At 37.5% G+C, this 19,996-nt stretch overlaps 1 protein-coding gene across 6 annotated transcripts in view; it reads right to left on the bottom strand.

Annotated features, from left to right (window-relative positions):
* The window catches only part of C2CD3 (C2 domain containing 3 centriole elongation regulator), a 144,331-nt gene that overhangs the window by 90,007 nt on the left and 34,328 nt on the right, over positions 1 to 19,996 (bottom strand). For all 6 annotated transcript variants that reach the window (XM_053900079.1, XM_019449792.2, XM_053900080.1 and 3 more), the window contains 6 exons: positions 17,270 to 17,417; positions 13,452 to 13,600; positions 12,216 to 12,422; positions 11,474 to 11,586; positions 5,310 to 5,428; positions 2,982 to 3,104 (listed from right to left, as the gene is read on the bottom strand). In XM_053900079.1, the coding sequence (XP_053756054.1) occupies positions 2,982 to 3,104; positions 5,310 to 5,428; positions 11,474 to 11,586; positions 12,216 to 12,422; positions 13,452 to 13,600; positions 17,270 to 17,417 (859 nt within the window). The remainder of the gene's footprint in view (positions 1 to 2,981; positions 3,105 to 5,309; positions 5,429 to 11,473; positions 11,587 to 12,215; positions 12,423 to 13,451; positions 13,601 to 17,269; positions 17,418 to 19,996) is intronic.

The raw sequence follows: 19,996 nt of genomic DNA on the forward strand, positions 1-19,996 counted from the left end.
CCATCAGTTCTATTAATTCCTCTTTTCTGGTTTTAACCTTGCAGTCCAGAATGAATGAGGCAAACAGAAAATAAAATTTTGATAGGGAAAGAGTAATGTGATATTAATTTTTTGCAATGACAATCACACAAGTCCTTAAAACTAACTGGTATTTATTATCAAGAAGACCAGGAAGGAGGCAGAGAGGGCTTTCAAGAGGAGGCAGCAGCGTGAAAATCAAGATTAAAAGCATGGAGGTATGAACCATCATGATACCTTACTAATTCTTTACATAGTTTGATATGGCTACTGGTAAGGAAGCTGCAAGTGGTATGTTAGGGCCACATAGTGAGCCCTGTATTTTATCTTTTGGATAATGGAGAGCCATGGAAATGACATGGGTATGGCGGTGATAATTAAAAAAAGATGTTTTTTTTATAAAATTTTTTTTTTTTTAATTTTCTGAGAGACAGGGTCAGACAGAGCATGAGCAGGGGAGGGGAAGAAAGAGGGGGAGACCAGAATCTAAAGCAGGCTCTAGGCTCTCAGCTGTCAACACAGAACCTGACGTGGGGCTTGAACTCACTAACCATGAGATCATGACCTGAACTGAAGTCAGAAGCTTAACTGACTGAGCCATCCAGGTGCCCCTGGCTGTGATTTTAAAAGCTCACCAGGACAATAAGACAAAGCCATACTGAAGTTACACATTCAAATTCTGCTACCTAAGAAATCCTGCAGCTTCTTAATACAAGGAAAGAACCCTCTCTCCAACGAATTATATATCAGAATTCATTCCACCAGGCTACAAACTCAGCCACTTCTCTCCTTGTTCCCTGTGACTACTCTAGTCCAAGCCATCAATTATCTCTTTCCTGGACTAATTCAACAGTCTCCCTATTTTTCTTCTTGCCCCCCACAATCTATTGTCCACAGTTACCTTTTAAAAATGTAAATCAGGGGCACCTGGGTGGTTCAGTCGGTTAAGCTTCCGACTTCAGCTCAGGTCATGATTTCACGGTTTGTGGGTTTGAGCCCCACATCAGGCTCTGTGCTGACAGCAAGGAGCCTGCTTGAGATTCTCTCTCTCTCCCTCTCTCTCTGCCCCTCCCTGACTCACACTCTCTCAAAATAAATAAACTTAAAAAAAAAGTCAATCAGATGTTTTTCTCATACTTCAAAGTCCTTTCATGGCTCTAACGATAAAATCTACACTCTTTATGCTGACCTACAAAACTCTGAATGATATGGCTACTGAGTGCCTGTCCAATCTTACTCTCTACCATTCTCCTTCTTGGCTCACTATTATATGGCAACATTCTTGCTTTACGGCCTTTGCCTGTGTTATTCCCTTTCTCTGGAATGATCTTTCCTCTGCTTTTTACTTGGTGGCCTCTTCTCCTTCTTCATATCTTACCTAAAATGTTACTTTCTTAGAGAGACCTTCTCTGACCACCATTGTCTATTTCCTCCCAGGTATTCACTATTATATCATACTGTTTATTTTCTTCACAGTAATTCTGCTGCCCTATTTTTTTTTCAACATATGAAATTTATTGTCAAATGGGTTTCCATACAACACCCAGTGCTCATCCCAAAAGGTGCCCTCCTCAATACACATTACCCACCCTCCCCTCCCTCCCACCCCCCATTAACCCTCAGTTTGTTCTCAGTTTTTAAGTCTCTGATGCTTTGGCTCTCTCCCACTCTAACCTCTTTTTCTTTTTCCTTCCCCTCCCCCATGGGTTTCTGTTAAGTTTCTCAGGATCCACATAAGAGTGAAAACATATGGTATCTGTCTTTCCCTGTATGGCTTATTTCACTTAGCATAACACTCTCCAGTTTCATCCACATTGCTACAAAGGGCCATATTTCATTCTTTATCATTGCCACGTAGTACTCCATTGTGTATATAAACCACAATTTCTTTATCCATTCATCAGTTCATGGACATTTAGGCTCTTTCCACAATTTGGCTATTGTTGAGAGTGCTGCTATAAACATTGGGGTACAAGTGCCCCTATGCATCAGTACTCCTGTATCCCTTGGGTAAATTCCTAGCAGTGCTATTGCTGGGTCATAGGGTAGGTCTATTTTTAATTTTTTAAGGAACCTCCACACTGTTTTCCAGAGTGGCTGCACCAATTTGTATTCCCACCAACACTGCAAGAGGGTTCCTGTTTCTCAACATCCTCGCCAGCATCTATAGTCTCCTGATTTGTTCATTTTGGCCACTCTGACTGGTGTGAGGTGATATATGAGTGTGGTTTTGATTTGTATTTCTCTGATGAGGAGTGACGTTGAGCATCTTTTCGTGTGCCTGTTGGCCATCCGGATGTCTTCTTTAGAGAAGTGTCTATTCATGTTTTCTGCCCATTTCTTTGCTGGATTATTTGTTTTTCGGGTGTGGAGTTTGGTGAGCTCTTTATAGATTTTGGATACCAGCCCTTTGTCCAATATGTCATTTGCAAATATCTTTTCCCATTCCGTTAGTTGCCTTTTAGTTTTGTTGGTTGTTTCCTTTGCTGTGCAGAAGCTTTTTATCTTCATAAGGTCCCAGTAGTTCATTTTTGCTTTTAATTCCCTTGCCTTTGGGGATGTGTCATGTAAGAAATTGCTGTGGCTGAGGTCAGAGAGGTCTTTTCCTGCTTTCTCCTCTAGGGTTTTGATGGTTTCCTGTCTCACATTCAGGTCCTTTATCCATTTTGAGTTTATTTTTGTGAATGGTGTAAGAAAGTGGTCTAGTTTCAATCTTCTGCATGTTGCTGTCCAGTTCTCCCAGCACTATTTGTTAAAAAGACTGTCTTTTTTTCCATTGGATGGTTCTTTCCTGTTTGTCAAAAATTAGTTGGCCATACGTTTGTGGGTCTACTTCTGGTCTGCTGCCCTATTTTAACAGAAGTGCAAGAGGAGAGGCCTCTTGTTCATTGATTTTCTTGTTCATGCTAGCCAGTGATGCATGCTCTGTAAATACCTGATTACCTGAATGTATATCTATGTACCTTAAGGGGGCCAAGTGGAGTCTGACCATTTTCCTGTCGCACTGGAAGCTGGTTACTGAAAGAAAGCAATTCAGACTGAATGACACTTCGTAAAGGCATTGATGCAGATCCAATGACTTCTGGCTGAGAGAAGGAAAGAAAAAATTCAGGTTAACTAAAGACAAGCCACGGGAGATTTTAACTGAAGTGACAACATAGGACAGCTTAGAAGAGAACCCATGCTTTATGAAGTAAATAGCTTAACTATTTGACGAAGGCAGCTTTAAGTGGGAATCTATATTCTGTCATATTTTGGTCCCCATTCTGGGTTTTATTACTTCTCTCTGGAAAATTATAGAGAGTTTCATAAGTCACCAAGAGTTTGGAAGATTATTTTTTTTTATTTTTAAGAGTTAATGTTTTACAAAAAGTTTTCAACTTCACTAATAAAAATAAAAAAATAAAATTTAGATGATACAAATTTTTGCCATTAGGCTAGTAAAATTACAAAACTTAATATATCTCATGCTATCAAGGTTATGGAAAAACAGAGGCTATCATATGTGTGAAGCTGGGAATATAAACTGGCAACATACTTCTGGACCGCAAATTTGGCAATAAAAATATTCACTCTTTTTTTTAAAGTTTATTTATTTACTTATTTTGGGGGGAGGGAGGAGCAGAGAGAGAGGGAGAGAGAGAACCCCAAGCAGGCTCTGCACTGTCAGCTCAGAGACTAATGTGGGGCTCAATCTCATGAACTGGGAGATCGTGACCTGAGCCAAAATCAAAAGTCAGACATGCTCAACTGACTGAACCACTCAGGTGCCCCTTAAATATTTACTGTTTTGGGGCGCCAGGGTGGCTAAGTCAGTTAAGCGTCTGACTTCGGCTCAGGTCATGATCTCATGGTTCGTGGGTTCAAGCCCCGCATCGGGCTCTGTGCTGACAGCACACAGCCCAGGGCTTGTTTCAGATTCTGTGTCTCCCTCTCTGTCTGCCCCTCCCCCACTCGCGCTCTGTCTCCCTCTGTCTCAAAAATAAACATTAAAAAAAAAAATTAAAAAATATACTCTTTAGCTTAGTAATTGCTTCTGGGAATTTATACTAAAGAAATAAGAAACACATAAAAAACTTATACACAAATATATCTTAAATATTTAAATGTCTTAAAAATTAACAATTAGAACTAGAGGTCCAATAATCAGGAATTATTAATTATAGACCATACTGCTACAATGCAATAATATGTAGCCATTAAAATGATGTTTACAAAAAGTCTGAAATAATATGACCAATATCTGTTTTGATGTTTGGTAAAATAGGGTATTAAGTTATATATAGTAAATCTTCAAATATTTATAAAGATAATGTTAAACTTTTTAAAAAGCAGGATAAACGCTGTATACAAAGTTATCCTAATACTGCCAAAGATTTACACATGTATTGTATTCATTTGGAAAAAGCAAAGGGAAAACAAATATTAACAATAGTTATTTCTTGGTGATGGGATTATAGACAATTTTTGCTTTTCAAAAATATTTTTTCAAGTTCTCTGCAAAACACATGTATAATTCTCTTATTAGAAAGAAGTCATTAGCTAGATGATTCAATGTAAATATACTGAAATGTTTACAGAGGTTGTCTTGAGGTTGTAGAATTATCTTGTATTATTTATATCGTCTGAAAAAACAAAAAAACCTCAAGCTATATTCCTCATGCGATCCATACCAAAGAAGAGGTCAAAGATTAAAAAGGCTACTGTTTAACAAAAAACTGTTCATGACATAGTTTATTGATTTATGTTGTGCCAACTGCAAGTGCATTTGATAAACTTGGAATAAGCTGGTCAAAACTGCTATCCACATTATATTTTCTTGGATCTCTACATATTCTGCCTGGAAATAGGAAATAGAGTCTTAAATTAAGGCTAATAACCTATATCAATCTAAGTAGTCACCTCTCTGTAAGCAGGGAATACAGTGAAAAGGTTAAGAACTTAGGATGTGAAGTCAGAAAACTTGAGATGGAGTTCTGCCTGGCTTTGTCTTTTATTAGCTTGTGTGATCTTAGACAAGTTACTAAACTTCACTAAATCTCAGTTTGTCTGTAAAATAAAGATAATAATGTACCTAATTCACAGAGTTGTAATGATTAAATTTGATAGTGTGTTCGTGTAGTGCTTTTAGCATATCTGACTTATAACAAATAGTAAACAGAAATTAGAAATAAGTTATTAGTGCTGTTTGAGCCTGGAGAAATTCCTAGTTTAGGTAGGAATATAATTTTAAGTATGCTCTAATTCCTTAGTATAAATGGTAAGGCAAAGGTTAAAAAGACTTGAGATACCTTTTTCTGTGGGGTTTTCTTTGTGTAAATTTGGAAAGTGAGGTTGGAATTCCACCAGTGTTCTATCATTGGGCCACCAAACTGTACTGGAAACACAGATCGCTGCTGGAATTTCACCACTGTAAGGAGAATCAAACACATAAGCACATGTCAGGCTACCCAACTAGAGCCATCATCAATCCATGCTTTGACACCACCCACCCACCTCCTTTTTAATCTAACTAAAATCTCTTTCAGAAATCTAGTCCGTGTAATTTCCTAAAGGTGTTAGTGGTATAGGGATTTAAGGAGCAGATACAAAGAGAAAACCCTAGGTATGACACATGGAAGATAAGCAGTGCTATGTTGCTCTAGTTTTGCTATGAGAAATTCATGTCAAGCACATGAGCACAGGATGCGAAAAAAAGAGATCTTCACTGGGTGTAAGGTAATATGGTTTATTGTTTTTAAAAGACAAGTGGTAAGCAGTATAACAAAAGAAGGGGTTGGGCTGGAGGTGGGACAATGAGGGATAAATGAAGAGAATTGAATCGAAAAGTGTAACAACAAAAATGAGTTTAGCTTCTGGCTGAAGACTAGGGGAGGGGACTCCTACTATCATATTCACACAGGGTGCCAGGTACTGATGTTACTTGGCAGTGTTGTTAGGCAGGGTAAAGCTGTCTCTTAGATGGAAGGGAAGGGGTTTCTGCTGTAATAACAAGTGTAAATGGGATAATGTAGTATTTGAGTTTGTGCTCACTGCTATGGGGCTTTAACAGATTAAAAAAAAAAAAAGGAATCTGGGATTAGAATCAAAGAATAAAAGTTCCAGCTCCAGTTCTGTTACTTGCTAGTGACCACCTCAACCACAATTTACCACCTGTAAAATGATCTTCCTGTTCATTCACTTCTATACTCTTAAAATGGATGTGGAAAACCCTCACAAGGCCCAGTTACAGAGAGACTTGCTACCTCTGGTATTCACTCAAACTGCTCATTTTGGTCTACTGATCAATTTTATTCATCTTCGCCATCATTTTTTTAACTTTATTTTTTCTACGTTCTTAAAAACTTTTTAAAAATAAAACGTTTATTTTTTAACGTTTATTTATTATTTAGAAACAGAAAGAGGCAGAGCATGAGCATGGGAGGAGCAGAGAGAAGGGGGAGACACAGAATCTGAAGCAGGCTCCAGGCTCTGAGCTGTCAGCACAGAGCCCGATGTGGGGCTCAAACTCACAAACCAAGAGATCACGACCTGAGCCGAAGTCGGAGGATTAACTGACTGAGCCACCCAGATGCCCCAACAAAAAAAATTTTTTTTAAGTTCATTTATTTTGAGAGAGAGTGCACACATGTGCGAGTTGGGGAGGAGAAGAGAGACAGAATCCCAAGCAGGCTCAGCACTGTCAGTACAGATCTCAGCACTATGATCCTAAGCCAAAATCAAAAGTCAGATGCTTGACCAACTGAGCCACTCAGGCGTCCCTCATCTTTGCCATCTTAATTCTTGACTCTGTATACTTCTCTTGGTACTCATAAACAGGATCTGGGTCTTCTAATCTGGATCCACACAGGAACTGTAAACAAAAGGTCTGGGCCCAGGAAACCCACACCCAAGAGACCAGTTTCCCTGATTTTCCTACCAGGAAAAGGGAAGTAAGACAACACTCATAGCTCATCAGTGTGCTGAAAGGACTGAGGTAATAGATGAAAAAGCACTGTGGATACCAAAAAGTCTTTTTTGTACAAACAAAACTATTTCATTCAGATTTTTCCTCACCATCTAGGTACATTTTTAGCACTATATTATCTTAACTGTTTCTAAAGCTTGTGTTTTTGTTTTTACCACCATAAAAAGCGAGTTAGGTAACAATGGAAAAAGAAATCATGTAAATAAATTGCTAAACAATGTCCCAGAGAAGTTATTTTTTAAGAGCTGGAAGGGTGGAAAATAAGAGTTGGAAGGTTATCTTGAAAATACCTAGTCCAATCCATGTTACTGTTAAGAGAGGCCCACAGATGAAAAAAGTGATTTGCCTAAGGTCATACGATTAGTGTGTGGTATAAACAGAACTAGAATCTGTCTTCTAATTCCTGGTTTGATGCTTATTCCACACTTCCAATATGATCTTTTACAGAAGGACATGGGGAGAACTCAACTACCGTGGCCAACAATAATGATAGTAATAATTGAAAAGCAATACAGACTAAGAGCACAGAGCTTGGAATATAAAATGTTCTAGGTTCAAATTCTAGTTTACCAATAAGCCAGTTGTATGATCTTAGACAAGATACTTGATTGTTGTTGTGTATTTGTGTTTTAATTTATGAGTGAGACAGTCATAAAGGACTGAGTTTTGTTTTGTTTTTTTTTTATGAAAATCAGTTAAATGGTTAATGTATATAAAACACTGAGTTGAATTCTTGGCATGTAGTTTAGTGCCCCGTAAATGTGAGCTACTATTTGTTACATACTATTTTAGAGATTAATGCTTTTATATTCATTATCCCATTTGACTGTCTTTCAATCCCTTGTGTCCTTGCTTTGCAGGTACTACATTAACTGAAACTCATGTGCCTTTGCTGTATCTCAATTTTATAGATGGGGAAACTGAGGCTCAGAGAAATTTTAAGAAAATCACCAGATGTGACACAGGTAGATGGAGATAGAAGCGAAGATCGGAGAAAATGATCCAACATTTTTCTCTGCATATAGGGGTTTGATAAGTTTTAAGCATATTAAAGCTCCTCAAATATACTTTCAACCAGCAGGATCAATTATGCATTCCTGAATGCTCTGAACAAACCTCCATAACAGCTTCTGTTGCTGTCAATAATTTAAGCGTTCAGCCAGAAGTAAACATATGAAAAATTTTAAATGCCCTAATTCTTCCTTTAAGGTGATGGGGAAAATAACACCAACACATCCTAGTAAAAATATATTAAATTACTTTAAGTGCTGTTTTTAAGAGTAAATAAGTATTTTTAATGTTTGTGCTGGATATACTCACATCAAATGAGAAATGATGCATGTACAAAATTATTCTACTGAGGTACCTTTTTTTTTTTTTTTTCAACGTTTATTTATTTTTGGGACAGAGAGAGACAGAGCATGAACGGGGGAGGGGCAGAGAGAGAGGGAGACACAGAATCGGAAACAGGCTCCAGGCTCTGAGCCATCAGCCCAGAGCCCGACGTGGGGCTCGAACTCACGGACCACGAGATCGTGACCTGGCTGAAGTCAGACGCCCAACCCAGGCGCCCCTGAGGTACCGTTTTTAACAGTAAAATTGAAATAACTTAAATATTGATATATTAATCAAGGCATGTTTATTTTTTTTTATGTTTATTTATTTTTGAGAGAGAGTGCGAGTGGGGGAGGTACAGAGAGAGAGACGGGACAAAGGATCCAAAGTGAGATCTGTGCTGACGGCACAGAGCCTGATACAGGGCTCAAACCCACTTACCATGAGATTATGACCTGAGCTGAAGTCAGATGCTCAAGTGACTGAGCCACCCAGGTACCTCACAATAAAGGGTGTTTAAATTATGGTATATGCATACAATGGAATATTATGACTCAGAAAGGACTAATGAAAAAATTACTAAGATACACTGTTAAAGACAAGGTGCAGAACAGTGCATATAGTATGCTAATACTTGGGTAAAAATGGGAGGGCGAGAAAGGATAAACATATTTGCTTACATATGCATAAAATATCTTAGTAATAATATAAAATTTACAACACTGCCTACAAAGATTTTGACCAAGTAAATGGATTATATCTAGTTAAAATAATAAATAGGGGCACCTGGATGGCTTAGCCAGTTAAGTGTCTGAATCTCAATTTCAGTTTAGGTCATTATCTCATGATTCTTGAGTTCAAGCCCATGTTGGGCTCTGTGATGACAGCCTGGAGCCTGCTTGGGGTTTGTTCTCTCTCTCTCTCTCTCTCTCTCTCTCTCTCTCCCCCTCCCTCCCTCCCTCCCTCTCTCTCTGCCCCTCCCCTGCTCATGCTATCTTTCTCTTTCAAAATAAATAAACATTAAAAATAAATAAATGAAACAAAATAAAAATTTAAAAATCCAATGTTACCATGCCATATAGGAAAGTCACTTGAATGTATAGGAGAATTAGCATCATATCTCTTACTTCTCAAATTAGCTCCCAGAGAAAGAATTCCACACTGATGAACAGTTCATGGATTAAATTGAATAACCAAGGCAAAGATATTCACAAAATCTGTTAGAAAGTTATATAACTTTGGATGACAGGAACATAAATGTTTATTATAGTACCCTTTTAAGCCTTTTACTTTTTTGTAAAAATACTTAAAATAGAAAAAAAAAGACAATACCAAAAGTGCATGCAACAAAAGAAAAACTAAACTGGACTACAGCAAAATTTAAAACTTTTGTGCTATAAGTGATACTTTTTAGAAAGTGAAAGGACAGCCTGTTAATGGGAGAAGATATTTGAAAATCATAGCTCTCATAAGGGTCCTATATCCAGAATGTATAAAGAATTCTTACAACCCAGTAACAAAAACTTAAAAATGGCCAAAGGACTGCAACATTTCTCCAAGATATACAAATGGACAGTAAGCACATGAAAACATACTCAACATCATTAATCATAGGGTAATACAAATCAAAACCCCAGGGAAGGGCACCTGGGTGGCTCAGTCAGTTAAGTGTCTGACTCTTGATTTCAGCTCAGGTCATGTTCTCACAGTTCGTGGGATTGTGCCCTGCGTTGGGCTCTGTGTTGACAGCACAGAGTCTGCTTAGGATCCTCTCTCTCTCTCTCTCTCTCTCTCTCTCTCTCTCTCTCTCTCTCTCAAAATAAGTTTTTTTTAAAAAATTAAAAAACCAACCAACCAAACAAACCAAAACCCCACAGTGAGATAGTACTTCATAATCCCTAAAATGGTTAAAATAAAAAATAATGAAAGACAACAAGTTTTGGGGAAGATGTGGAGAATTGGAACCCTCCACACATAGTTGCTGAGAATGTAAAATGGTGGAGCAGCTGTTGAAAACTGGCAGTTCTTCAAAAAGTTAAAACATACAGTTATCATATGACTCAGCAATTCCACTGTTAGGTATATACCCAAGGGAAATGAAAGCGTATGTCTACACAAAAACATGTACACTAATGTTCATAAGCATTATCCACAACAGCCAAAAAAGCAGAAACAACCCAAATGCCCATCAGCTGATGAATGGATAAACAAATGTGGTATAGCCATACAAGTAAATATTATATAGCCATAAAAAGGAGCAAAGTACTGAAACATGCCATAACATAGAGCAAATTTGAAAATATCATGGTAAGTCAAAGAAGCCAGTTACAAAAATCACATATTGTATGATTCCATTTATATGAAATGCCCAGAGTAAAATCATAGACAAAAAATAGATTAGGGATTGCTTAGTGCAGGTGTGGGTGGAGACAGGAAAATGAGGAATGAATGCTAATGAGTAAGGAATTTCTTTTGAAGTGATGAAAATGTTCTAAATTAGATCATGATGATTACACAACACTTCGAATATAATAAAAATGATTGAATTCTTCAGTGGGTTCAATGAACACTTCAAATAGTTACACTGTATAGTATGTGATTGTATCTTGATAAAGCTGTTTTAAAAAGAAGAATAAAAGGGGTGCTTGGGTGGCTCAGTCAGTTAAGCATCCAACTTTGGCTCAGGTCACGATCTTGTGGTTCACGGGTTTGAGCCCTGTGTCAGGCTCTGTGCTGACAGCTCGGAGCCTGGAGCCTGCTTCTGATTCTGTGTCTTCCTCTCTCTCTGCCTCTCCCCTGTTTGCACTCTGTCTCTCTCTCTCTCTCTCTCTCCCTCAAAAATAAATAAACATTAAAAAAAAATTTTTTTAATAAAAAATAGAAGAAAAATGGCAATAGTTGAACAAACATGCTCTAAGCATCAGGAGTTCTGCATTCTAGTCTCAGGTATGTTACTGACTTCCTGACTTGAATCAGAAGAGTCCTAGCACCTCTAGGCCAGTTTTCTCACTTATAAAATAAAGGAATTAGAGTAGATTCATCTCAAAATACTTTCTAAGATTCTACGGTACTATAAAAGTCAGATGAGTATTTAGGGATTGAAAAATTCTTCCACAGCCAAAATGTCTAAGGAGCAGAAAACCAGTCTCTTACTTCCATCTGTAATTTTACTGGAGGCAAGTCGAACGACCTCAGTGATCAAAGCTGTTTTTCCCAATCCACCTTTAGAAAAGCCCACAGGAAAGTGATATTCCACAAAGAAGGTGCTAAAAATCAAAACCAAAAAAGGTGATTAAAACATAAACCAAATAACAAACGTATTTACTGCCTGATCAATCCTACATATCTTTCAAGGTCCTATTTTCAGCACCTCAGATCCTCAGAGGCCCTATCTCTTCTCTTCAAAGCCTTCAACTAGTCCTTTCAGGCAGAACTTCCTGTGCTCCCATAGTTTGCGCTCTCTCTCTCTCTATTACTGACACATAATTGACATATAACATTGTATTAGTTTCAGGCATACAGCATAATGATTTGACTTTTGTATATGTTGGAAAATGATCACCACAGTAAGTCTACAAATTTTCTACAGCACTTTAAATATAACACACCTATTTTGGCTCCTATATTCCTGTGTTATATAGATAGCCATTTAAATGTGTTTCTTTTCTGACTATAAAGTATGTAACAACAGAGTCAGGGTCTTAGTTGCCTTTATTCTCATGCTCACCTAATATCATGCCCAAAACCTAGTGAGGGATTTGTTATATTTTTGTTGACTGAATGATTCATATGAAAGCACTTTATAAATCATAAAATGTTATACAATTATTTATCATTATCATCAGATACACTTTGCAGAAATGTCAAATTTAGCTCTTCCATATTAGAGACGTACCGCTTTGTTGTTGCTGTCACGTTAGGTGGTCTCCCAGAAAAGCTTTTTTTGCCAGAGGTCATCTGAGGACTATCTGGAGGGACCCTCATTGTTTCGATGATAATTCTGACGGAATGTGTTCTACCCAAAAGGGCCAGTCTATCCACACTTAGTGTCATCACTCGGGCATCTTCTGGAGTTTCTGATATCTGTTGTTCAACCAAATTTCTGCAAGGAGTTAATATAGACAGTGAAACAGACAGTCCGAGGCCCAACATGAAATAATCTAGTTTGATAGGCAAGAAAATGAAAGAAGAAGGGCAGCAAGTATCTTAATTCACAAGTTATTGAGGATTGAGAAATGACTTCAATCACCAGAATTCTGGTCCTAATCCACAGTGAAAGAAATTTCAAAAAATGTTAAAAAACATTCTTGTAATCTGGGCACCTGGGTGGCTCAGTTGGTTGAGCATCCGACTTCAGCTCAGGTCATGATCTCCCAGTTTGTGAGTTTGAGCCCCACATCAGGCTCGCTGCTGTTAGCACAGAGCCTGCTTCAGATCCTGTCCCCTATTCTCTCTGCCCCTCTCCTGCTCACATTCTCTCTCTCAAAAAACAAAAACAAAAAAACATTCTTATAACCTAAAGGCTTGTCTCCACACAAGTATAAAAACTGATGTTACAGAATTAGATTTTCTACAAGGAATACAGACATTACTTCAGTTACCCACTACTTTAACATAACTACTATCATTTTAGTGTACTCCTTTTCATTTTTCTTTACGTATATTTTCCACATAAATGTAGTGCAGCACACATTCAACCCAGAATTCTGCTTTCTCCCTTACCCATTTTACTGTATCCATCTTTTCATATTATTACACTTAAAAAAATTTTTCTTTTGAGAGAGAGAGAGAGAGCGAGAGAGCACAAGCAGGGAGGGGGCAGAGAGAGAGAAAGAGAGAGAGAATCCCAAGCAGACTCCACACTCAGCATGGAGCCCTATGTGGGCTCGAGCCCATGACCCTGGAATCATGATCTGAGCCAAAATCAAGAGTTGGACACTCAACTGACTGAGCCACCTAGGCTCCCATATATTATTACACTTTTAAGGATGGTAATACTTAATGAATTATTATAACTCACTTAACCAATATGATAGTGTTGGGGAAATACAAGTCACTTACTTTAAGACATCTTGTGAAAATAATCTGACTTTGCTTTTGCCTCTAGATAAACATTAATGGAGAGGCTCACCTATTTTTCTTCCCCGCTGCCCTCTTTTTCAACTTATCACTTGACTCCAGAACCTTGGGAGATATGGCAAGAGCTTCTGACTGGTTCATTTTTTTAGAAGAGACAATATCGTCTTCACTGAAGGAATCACTGATGCTGGTATCCGATTTCTATGGGGGAGAAGAAGCAAAAAGAGAGGCACTAAAAAAAAAAACTGGTAATGAAAACATTTCTCTAAAAGTAATCAAAATCTTCTCTGCACATATATAAGTCTTTTAAAGAGATAACTAATGCCAGGGAGATAATCCCACATTTCTCTTGGTATTTAAAAATAACCTACAAGTTCAGTTCAAAGAAAATAAATGAAAACAGATTCTTCTTTCAAATTCTCAATAATATCATTACTTATTTACTGCCGACTATACATCTAGTACCAAAGGCAGATTCCAAAGCCTGTATTTCTACCACAATTTGAGGCAAAATGGTACAATGTCATGTACCTATATGAATGCAAAGACTCAACCTTTTTTCACCACTCCATACTACTAGTAATTCATTCTACTCTTAATCTTGCTAAGATGAACTGTTTATTATATCACAAATTCTATTAATGGAGGAACCAGTTGCTAAGCCCCCTGTAATTAAATTTTATTTGGAGAAAAAGGAGCTACCACAATTTACTGATCAGCCCTTTCTATCACAAAATGCAAAATAAAGAGAGAAGACAATTTAAATTTAAAAAAAATTTAAAAAAAATCCAAATTAACAAAAATTTTTTTTTTTTTTTGTTAAAATACATGCAGAATAGATCCAATGTCATTTTAAGTTTATCACCTCCACCTCACTTTTTTCAGCATCTCAGGGTGTATATTATATTGACCTGTGACAAGGGTAACAGTAGTTAAATAAGCATGATAAGAATGTCCTTCAAGGAAAAAGAACAACTTTTTCAAGAGGAAATTACAAAGCTTTTTATTCTTAGGTTTGTCTTTATTAAGTGCCAGCTTTTAAAAATGGTTATAGACAAAGACATTCAAAATTTAAAAGTGTCTAACAGCCTGAAGGAAAAGAGAGTAAATATAAACTAGGTTGTTTAAAAACTAAGAATTTTAGGAACCAAAAACACAGGTGAATAATGCTGAATTCTAAGCTGTGGATATTATTCACTATTAAGACCATCAAACACTGACCCTGGGGAAGGACATGAGCATTCTTACTCCTTTGTTTTTCCACTGCATTACTAGTTCACTCCTTTCCATCAACAAATCTTTTCTAAATTATTTTGTTCAAATAGCATGGGGATTACTTAGTGCCATTCATGCACTTGTTTATTCACTAAGTACTGAGTACTCAAAATTCATCAGGCTTTTGTGTACTGGTAATACAAAAATAATGCAGGTATGTTCTTGCTCATGAGGAACTGTCTCATATAACACGGGCTGTGATAGAGGTATGTGCAAGATCCTGTGGACATTCAGGTAATAAATTCTGTGTGGGGAAATCTAGGATGGTTTCTTCAGAGAGGTGATCAGTTATTTTCAAAGAATAAAGAGAAGTAACCAGATGTGTAGAAGCATTTCAACATTCAAAGGAGAAGGATCAGTATGAGCAAGAAATAGAGATAAAAAAAAAAAAGCTAGAATGTCTGAGGAGTGATGAGACAATCAGTGTGACTACAGGGTAAAGGGCAAAAGTGGGAAATGAGGTTAGGGAGGTAAGTCAAGATCAGATAATAATGCCATGCTTATGGCTTATGAGATGATGTGGTCCAGTGGGAAAAATATAGGCTTTTCCCCAGATAGACCAGGGTAAGAATTCTATTTCTGTCACTTAATTACTAGTAATTAACATCTCTAAGCGTTTATATCATGATAGGTACAAGACAACACTATCTTACAGGGCCAGTAAAAGAAATAATGAATTTAAAACATTTGGCACAATACTCAAAAATAATAGATAACTTGTAAATTCCCCACCACATCAAAAACGTATAATAAAGGGGTGCCTGGGTGGCTCAGCTGGCTAAGCGTCCGACTCTTGATTTTGGTTCAGGTCATGATCTTGCAGTTTGTGAGTTCCTGCCTCAAGTTGGGCTCTGTGCTGAGCATGGAGCCTGCTAGGGATTCTCTCTCTATTTCTCTCTCTCTCTCTCTCTCTCTCCCCCTCTCTCTCTGCCCCTCCCCCACTTGCTCTCTGTATCTTTCTCAAAATAAATTTTAAAAAATAAATAAGCCTTAAAAAATGTGTAATAAAGATAAATTCCCTTTCCTTCTTATCCCATAAGTAACATAGCATCAGTGATGATTTTTAATATAAAAAGTCATGAAATCCTAATAATTTATAATGCCTTTGAAATCCATCTCTTCCTTTCCAGCCCCATTGCTGCCACTCTCTTTCAAGCTCTACCTCTAATACACACCTCCAATAACCCAATGGTTTCCAGTCTGTGGTTTCCTGTTCGCTTCCACGTATTCTCCCCCAAGTTAGCTCCCTACATTAACATTCCTAAACCACCATCTTGATCATGTCATTGCCTCCTCACCTGACATTCAAAGGCTGTCACAGAAAGCAATAGGCTAGCCTGCCTTATTGATGATGGCTTTCCCACAAAATTTCTCATCAATTCAAATTAGATCCCTTGCAATGCACAAATTTCTTCTCTAGACAGGTCATTCTTTCTATTCCCATTTCATATCTTTTCTCTACTTCTCTAGACACTATTTTGCAAGTCTCAGTTAAAACCCCCTAATCCGGGTAATGTCCTTTCCTGAGAATCTCATGTTAAAGTTCTCCCTATTTCCTCTGACCTTGGTAACTCTTGTCTTACCACTGAGCTGATATAAACTACCTTCTATTTTCAGTTATCTTTGACCTGGAGAAAAGAACAATCAGGAGTATGACAGCAATCTTCATAAATATAAATGTTTACTTATGGAACAGGGATTGGACTTATTACATATAGACTCTATAAGAGGGCACATCAATGAATAGAACATATAGCTTGACATAACAAAGAACTTTGAAAATGCTAGAACTACCTGGAAAAGAGAATGTCTTATCTTTTTTTAAAATATTTATTTATTTTTGAGAGAGACAGAGCACACGTGGGGGAGGGGCAGAGAGGGAGGGAGACACAGAATCCAAAGCAGGCTCCAGATTCTGAGCTGTCAGCACAGAGCCCGATATGAGGCTCAAACCCACGATCCATGAAACCATGACCTGAGGTGAAGTCAGACGCTTAACTGACTGAGCCACCAGGCGCCCTGAGAATGTCATGTCTTAAGGGTCAGTAGAGGTATTTGACACCTGTGAGTAGAAGTGTTTCCGGTATATTTTGAAAAGATACCAGTTGAGGTTGGTTTTGAGGGTATGCCTGCATTAGCTCTTCCTTAGAAGAGGTCTAAGGAAGCCACATACTAAAACCATAGGCTTTGAACTCAGGTAAACTTGAATTTTAACCTTGGCTCTAACATGTGTCCTTGGACAAAATTCTTAAATCTGGTTTATTTTTTTTTTTTTTTAAGTAGGTTCCATGGGGCTTGAGATCAAGAGCTGGATACTTAACTGACTGAGCCACCCAGGGCACCCCCATCTTTTTTTTTTTTAACTAAGCCCTATACCCAACGCGGGGCTTGAACTCACAACTCTGAGATCAAGAGTCGCATGCTCTATCAACTAAGCCAGCCAGTTGCCCCTAAATTCTTAACTTTACTAGGCCTGTCTCCTCATCTGTAAAATGAGATATGTAAAATGGATAGCTTTCTGTCTGGCAACATGCCTGCACCTAATAATATTAATACTCATGTTCAATTCCCAAAGCAGCAGGTTTAATGACTTACAGGTGCCGTGTAAAATAAGCTCTCCAAGAGACTCTGGTCATACTGAGGGTCATTCAGCTCACTGCTACAATACACATCACTCCCAGGAGATGGGGAATCTGGAGGAGAGCCTAGCCCATTCCAGTAATGACCTTGGGATAATTCAGCACTGTAGAGATAAGAAAAACAAAGCAGAAGAACTTTAAAAGAAGCTTCAGTTCAACTGTATTTTTTTAATTAAAAACTTTTAAGTTTTAAACATAGAAGAAATATGTTAAGCAGAAGACTCACATTAAACAGAAGGACTATCTGATAAGTATTTTCATATTGTATTCCCCCTCCTCTGGGATGATAACAGCTAGTATTTAAAAAATACACTACTGACACTGATTGTGATCTCATTTATTTAACAAACATTTTTCTGGGCATCTATTATGTGCCAGGCAAGGTGTTTGTTAGGTCTTGAATGATACAGAGATGGCTAACTAACTTGCTGTATATTCTTGCACTGCTTATGACCTAACAGGGAGAAGAAGGTAAAGAATCAACTATAATTTAATGAGTTAAATGCTTATGCTGTTTTTGTGAAGAATTCATAAATAAGCCTTTTTCCATTAAGCAAAAATATGTGTATTTTGGGTTACTTATGCAAGATTAATTCTATGTGTGATATAGAAATAAGTAAAACAGAAACCCTACTTACAAAAAGTTTGTAAATAAGGAATATAAGCATACAAGTATGTATATATTTCATTTGTTTTTTTCTCGTGTAGTAACTAGCACTGAATGAACATCTGTAAATGGATTTATTGAATTTATTTAAAAAAATTTTTTTAACATTTATTTATTTTTTAGAGAGATAGAGTGTGAGTGGAGGAGGGGCAGAGAGCGAGGGAGCCAGAATGTGAAGCAGGCTCCAGGCTCTGAGCTATTAGCACAGAGCCCAATGCAGGGCTCAAACTCACAAACTGCGGGGTCATGACCCGAGCCAAAGTTGGACGCTCAAATGACTGAGCCACCCAGGTAATGAACCGGTTATTAATAATAAAAGCAATAATATTTAGTAAATACTTAATATTTACTAACATGCTAAGTATTTGATTTATTATTAATTCTTTCAACTTTGCTTCCCATTCATGTTAGTTGCTATAATTTTACCCCCCCCCTCCTTTTTTTTAAGTTTATTTAAGTCATCTCTACACTCAAAATGGGCCTCAAACTGAAGACCCCAACACCAAGATTCAAATGCTCTTCCAACTGAGCTAGACAGGTTCCCCATCCTCTTCTTTAATTTCCAAAACAAAAACAAAAACAAAAACAAAACCAGCACATAATTACTACCTTCAAGTTAGATCATTTTCCTATAGTTCTTGGAACAAACAGATGCTCAATAGATATCTGCTCCTTTCCTCGCCTTTTTTTAATCTACAGCAGGGTTTCTCAAACTTAGCACTACTGATATGATGGGTCAGATAATTCTTGGTCATTGGGAGCTGTTCTGTGCATTTTGGATCCCTGAATTCTACTCACCATATCTCTGTAGTACTCCCCCAGTTTTGATAATCCAAAATGTGTCCAGACATCACCAAATGTCTCATGGGGCTGGAAGTAGGGGAGAATAGTTCCCCAGTTGAGAACCACTGATCTATAGTAATCTAATAATCTCTCTCAAAGGTGAGAACTCCCTAACTGCCAAAACCCAACTAACAACTTCCCAATCCACATGGCTTCTCTGTAGCACCAGAACACTGCTCCTTTTTGAAGTTCTACTTTTTGGTATCTTACATAGCAATCATTTACTGAGGTTCCCGTCACTCAGTTACTTGCTTTTTTCCCTCCTGCATCACACACCCTTAAAGTTAAGATCTCCACTGTTTAGAATGCAGTCCTCTCCTTTTAATACTTTTTTACAATTAACATTTCTTTGAATATATTCTACTGTCTATGACCCATTAAACAGGCATGTTGGAGTGGTGAGAGCAGGCATCTTTTGTTTCTCATTTTACAGGAAAAGCATTCAGTGTTTCATTATTAACTATGATGTTGGTTGTGGGCTTGTTGTTCATGGCCTTTGTTATACTGACGTACCTTGCTTCTATGCCCAGTTTGTTGAGAGGTTTCATCATGAATGGGTGTTGAATGTTGTCAAATGCTTTTTCTGCATTTACTGGGATCATCATATGATTTTCACCTTTCATTTTGTTAATATGGCATACCATATTTATTGATCTATGGATGTTGAACCATCCCCGTATCCCTGGAACAAATTCCACTTGATTATGGTGTATAATCCTTTTAATGTACTGTTGAATTCAATTTGCTATTTTGTCGAGAATTTTTGCAACTGTTCATCAGGGATATAGACCTATACTTTTATTTTCTTGTAGTATCCTTGTCTGGCTTTAGTATCAGAGTACTGCTAGCCTTGCAAAATGAGTTTGGATGTGCTCCCTCCTCTTCTGTGTTTTGGTAGAGTTTGAGAAGGATTGGTACTAGCTCTTTAAATATTTGGTAGAATTCATTAGTGGGGCCATCTGGTTCTGGACATTTTTTTTCTTGGGAGGTTTTGGTTTACTCTAAGGTTAGATTTTGTTAATCTCCTTACTGTAATCAGTCTGTTCAAGTTTTCTGTTTCTTTATGATTCAGATTTGGTAGGTTGCATATTTCCAGAAATTTATCCATTTTTTTTTCAAATTTTTATTTAAATTCCAGTTAGTTAACATATAGTGTAATATTGGTTTCAGGAG

This window comes from Panthera pardus, unplaced genomic scaffold (assembly GCF_024362965.1).
Source record: "Panthera pardus isolate Hobbes unplaced genomic scaffold, ASM2436296v1 HiC_scaffold_12, whole genome shotgun sequence".
In the NCBI taxonomy this organism is placed as follows: Eukaryota; Metazoa; Chordata; class Mammalia; order Carnivora; family Felidae; genus Panthera; species Panthera pardus.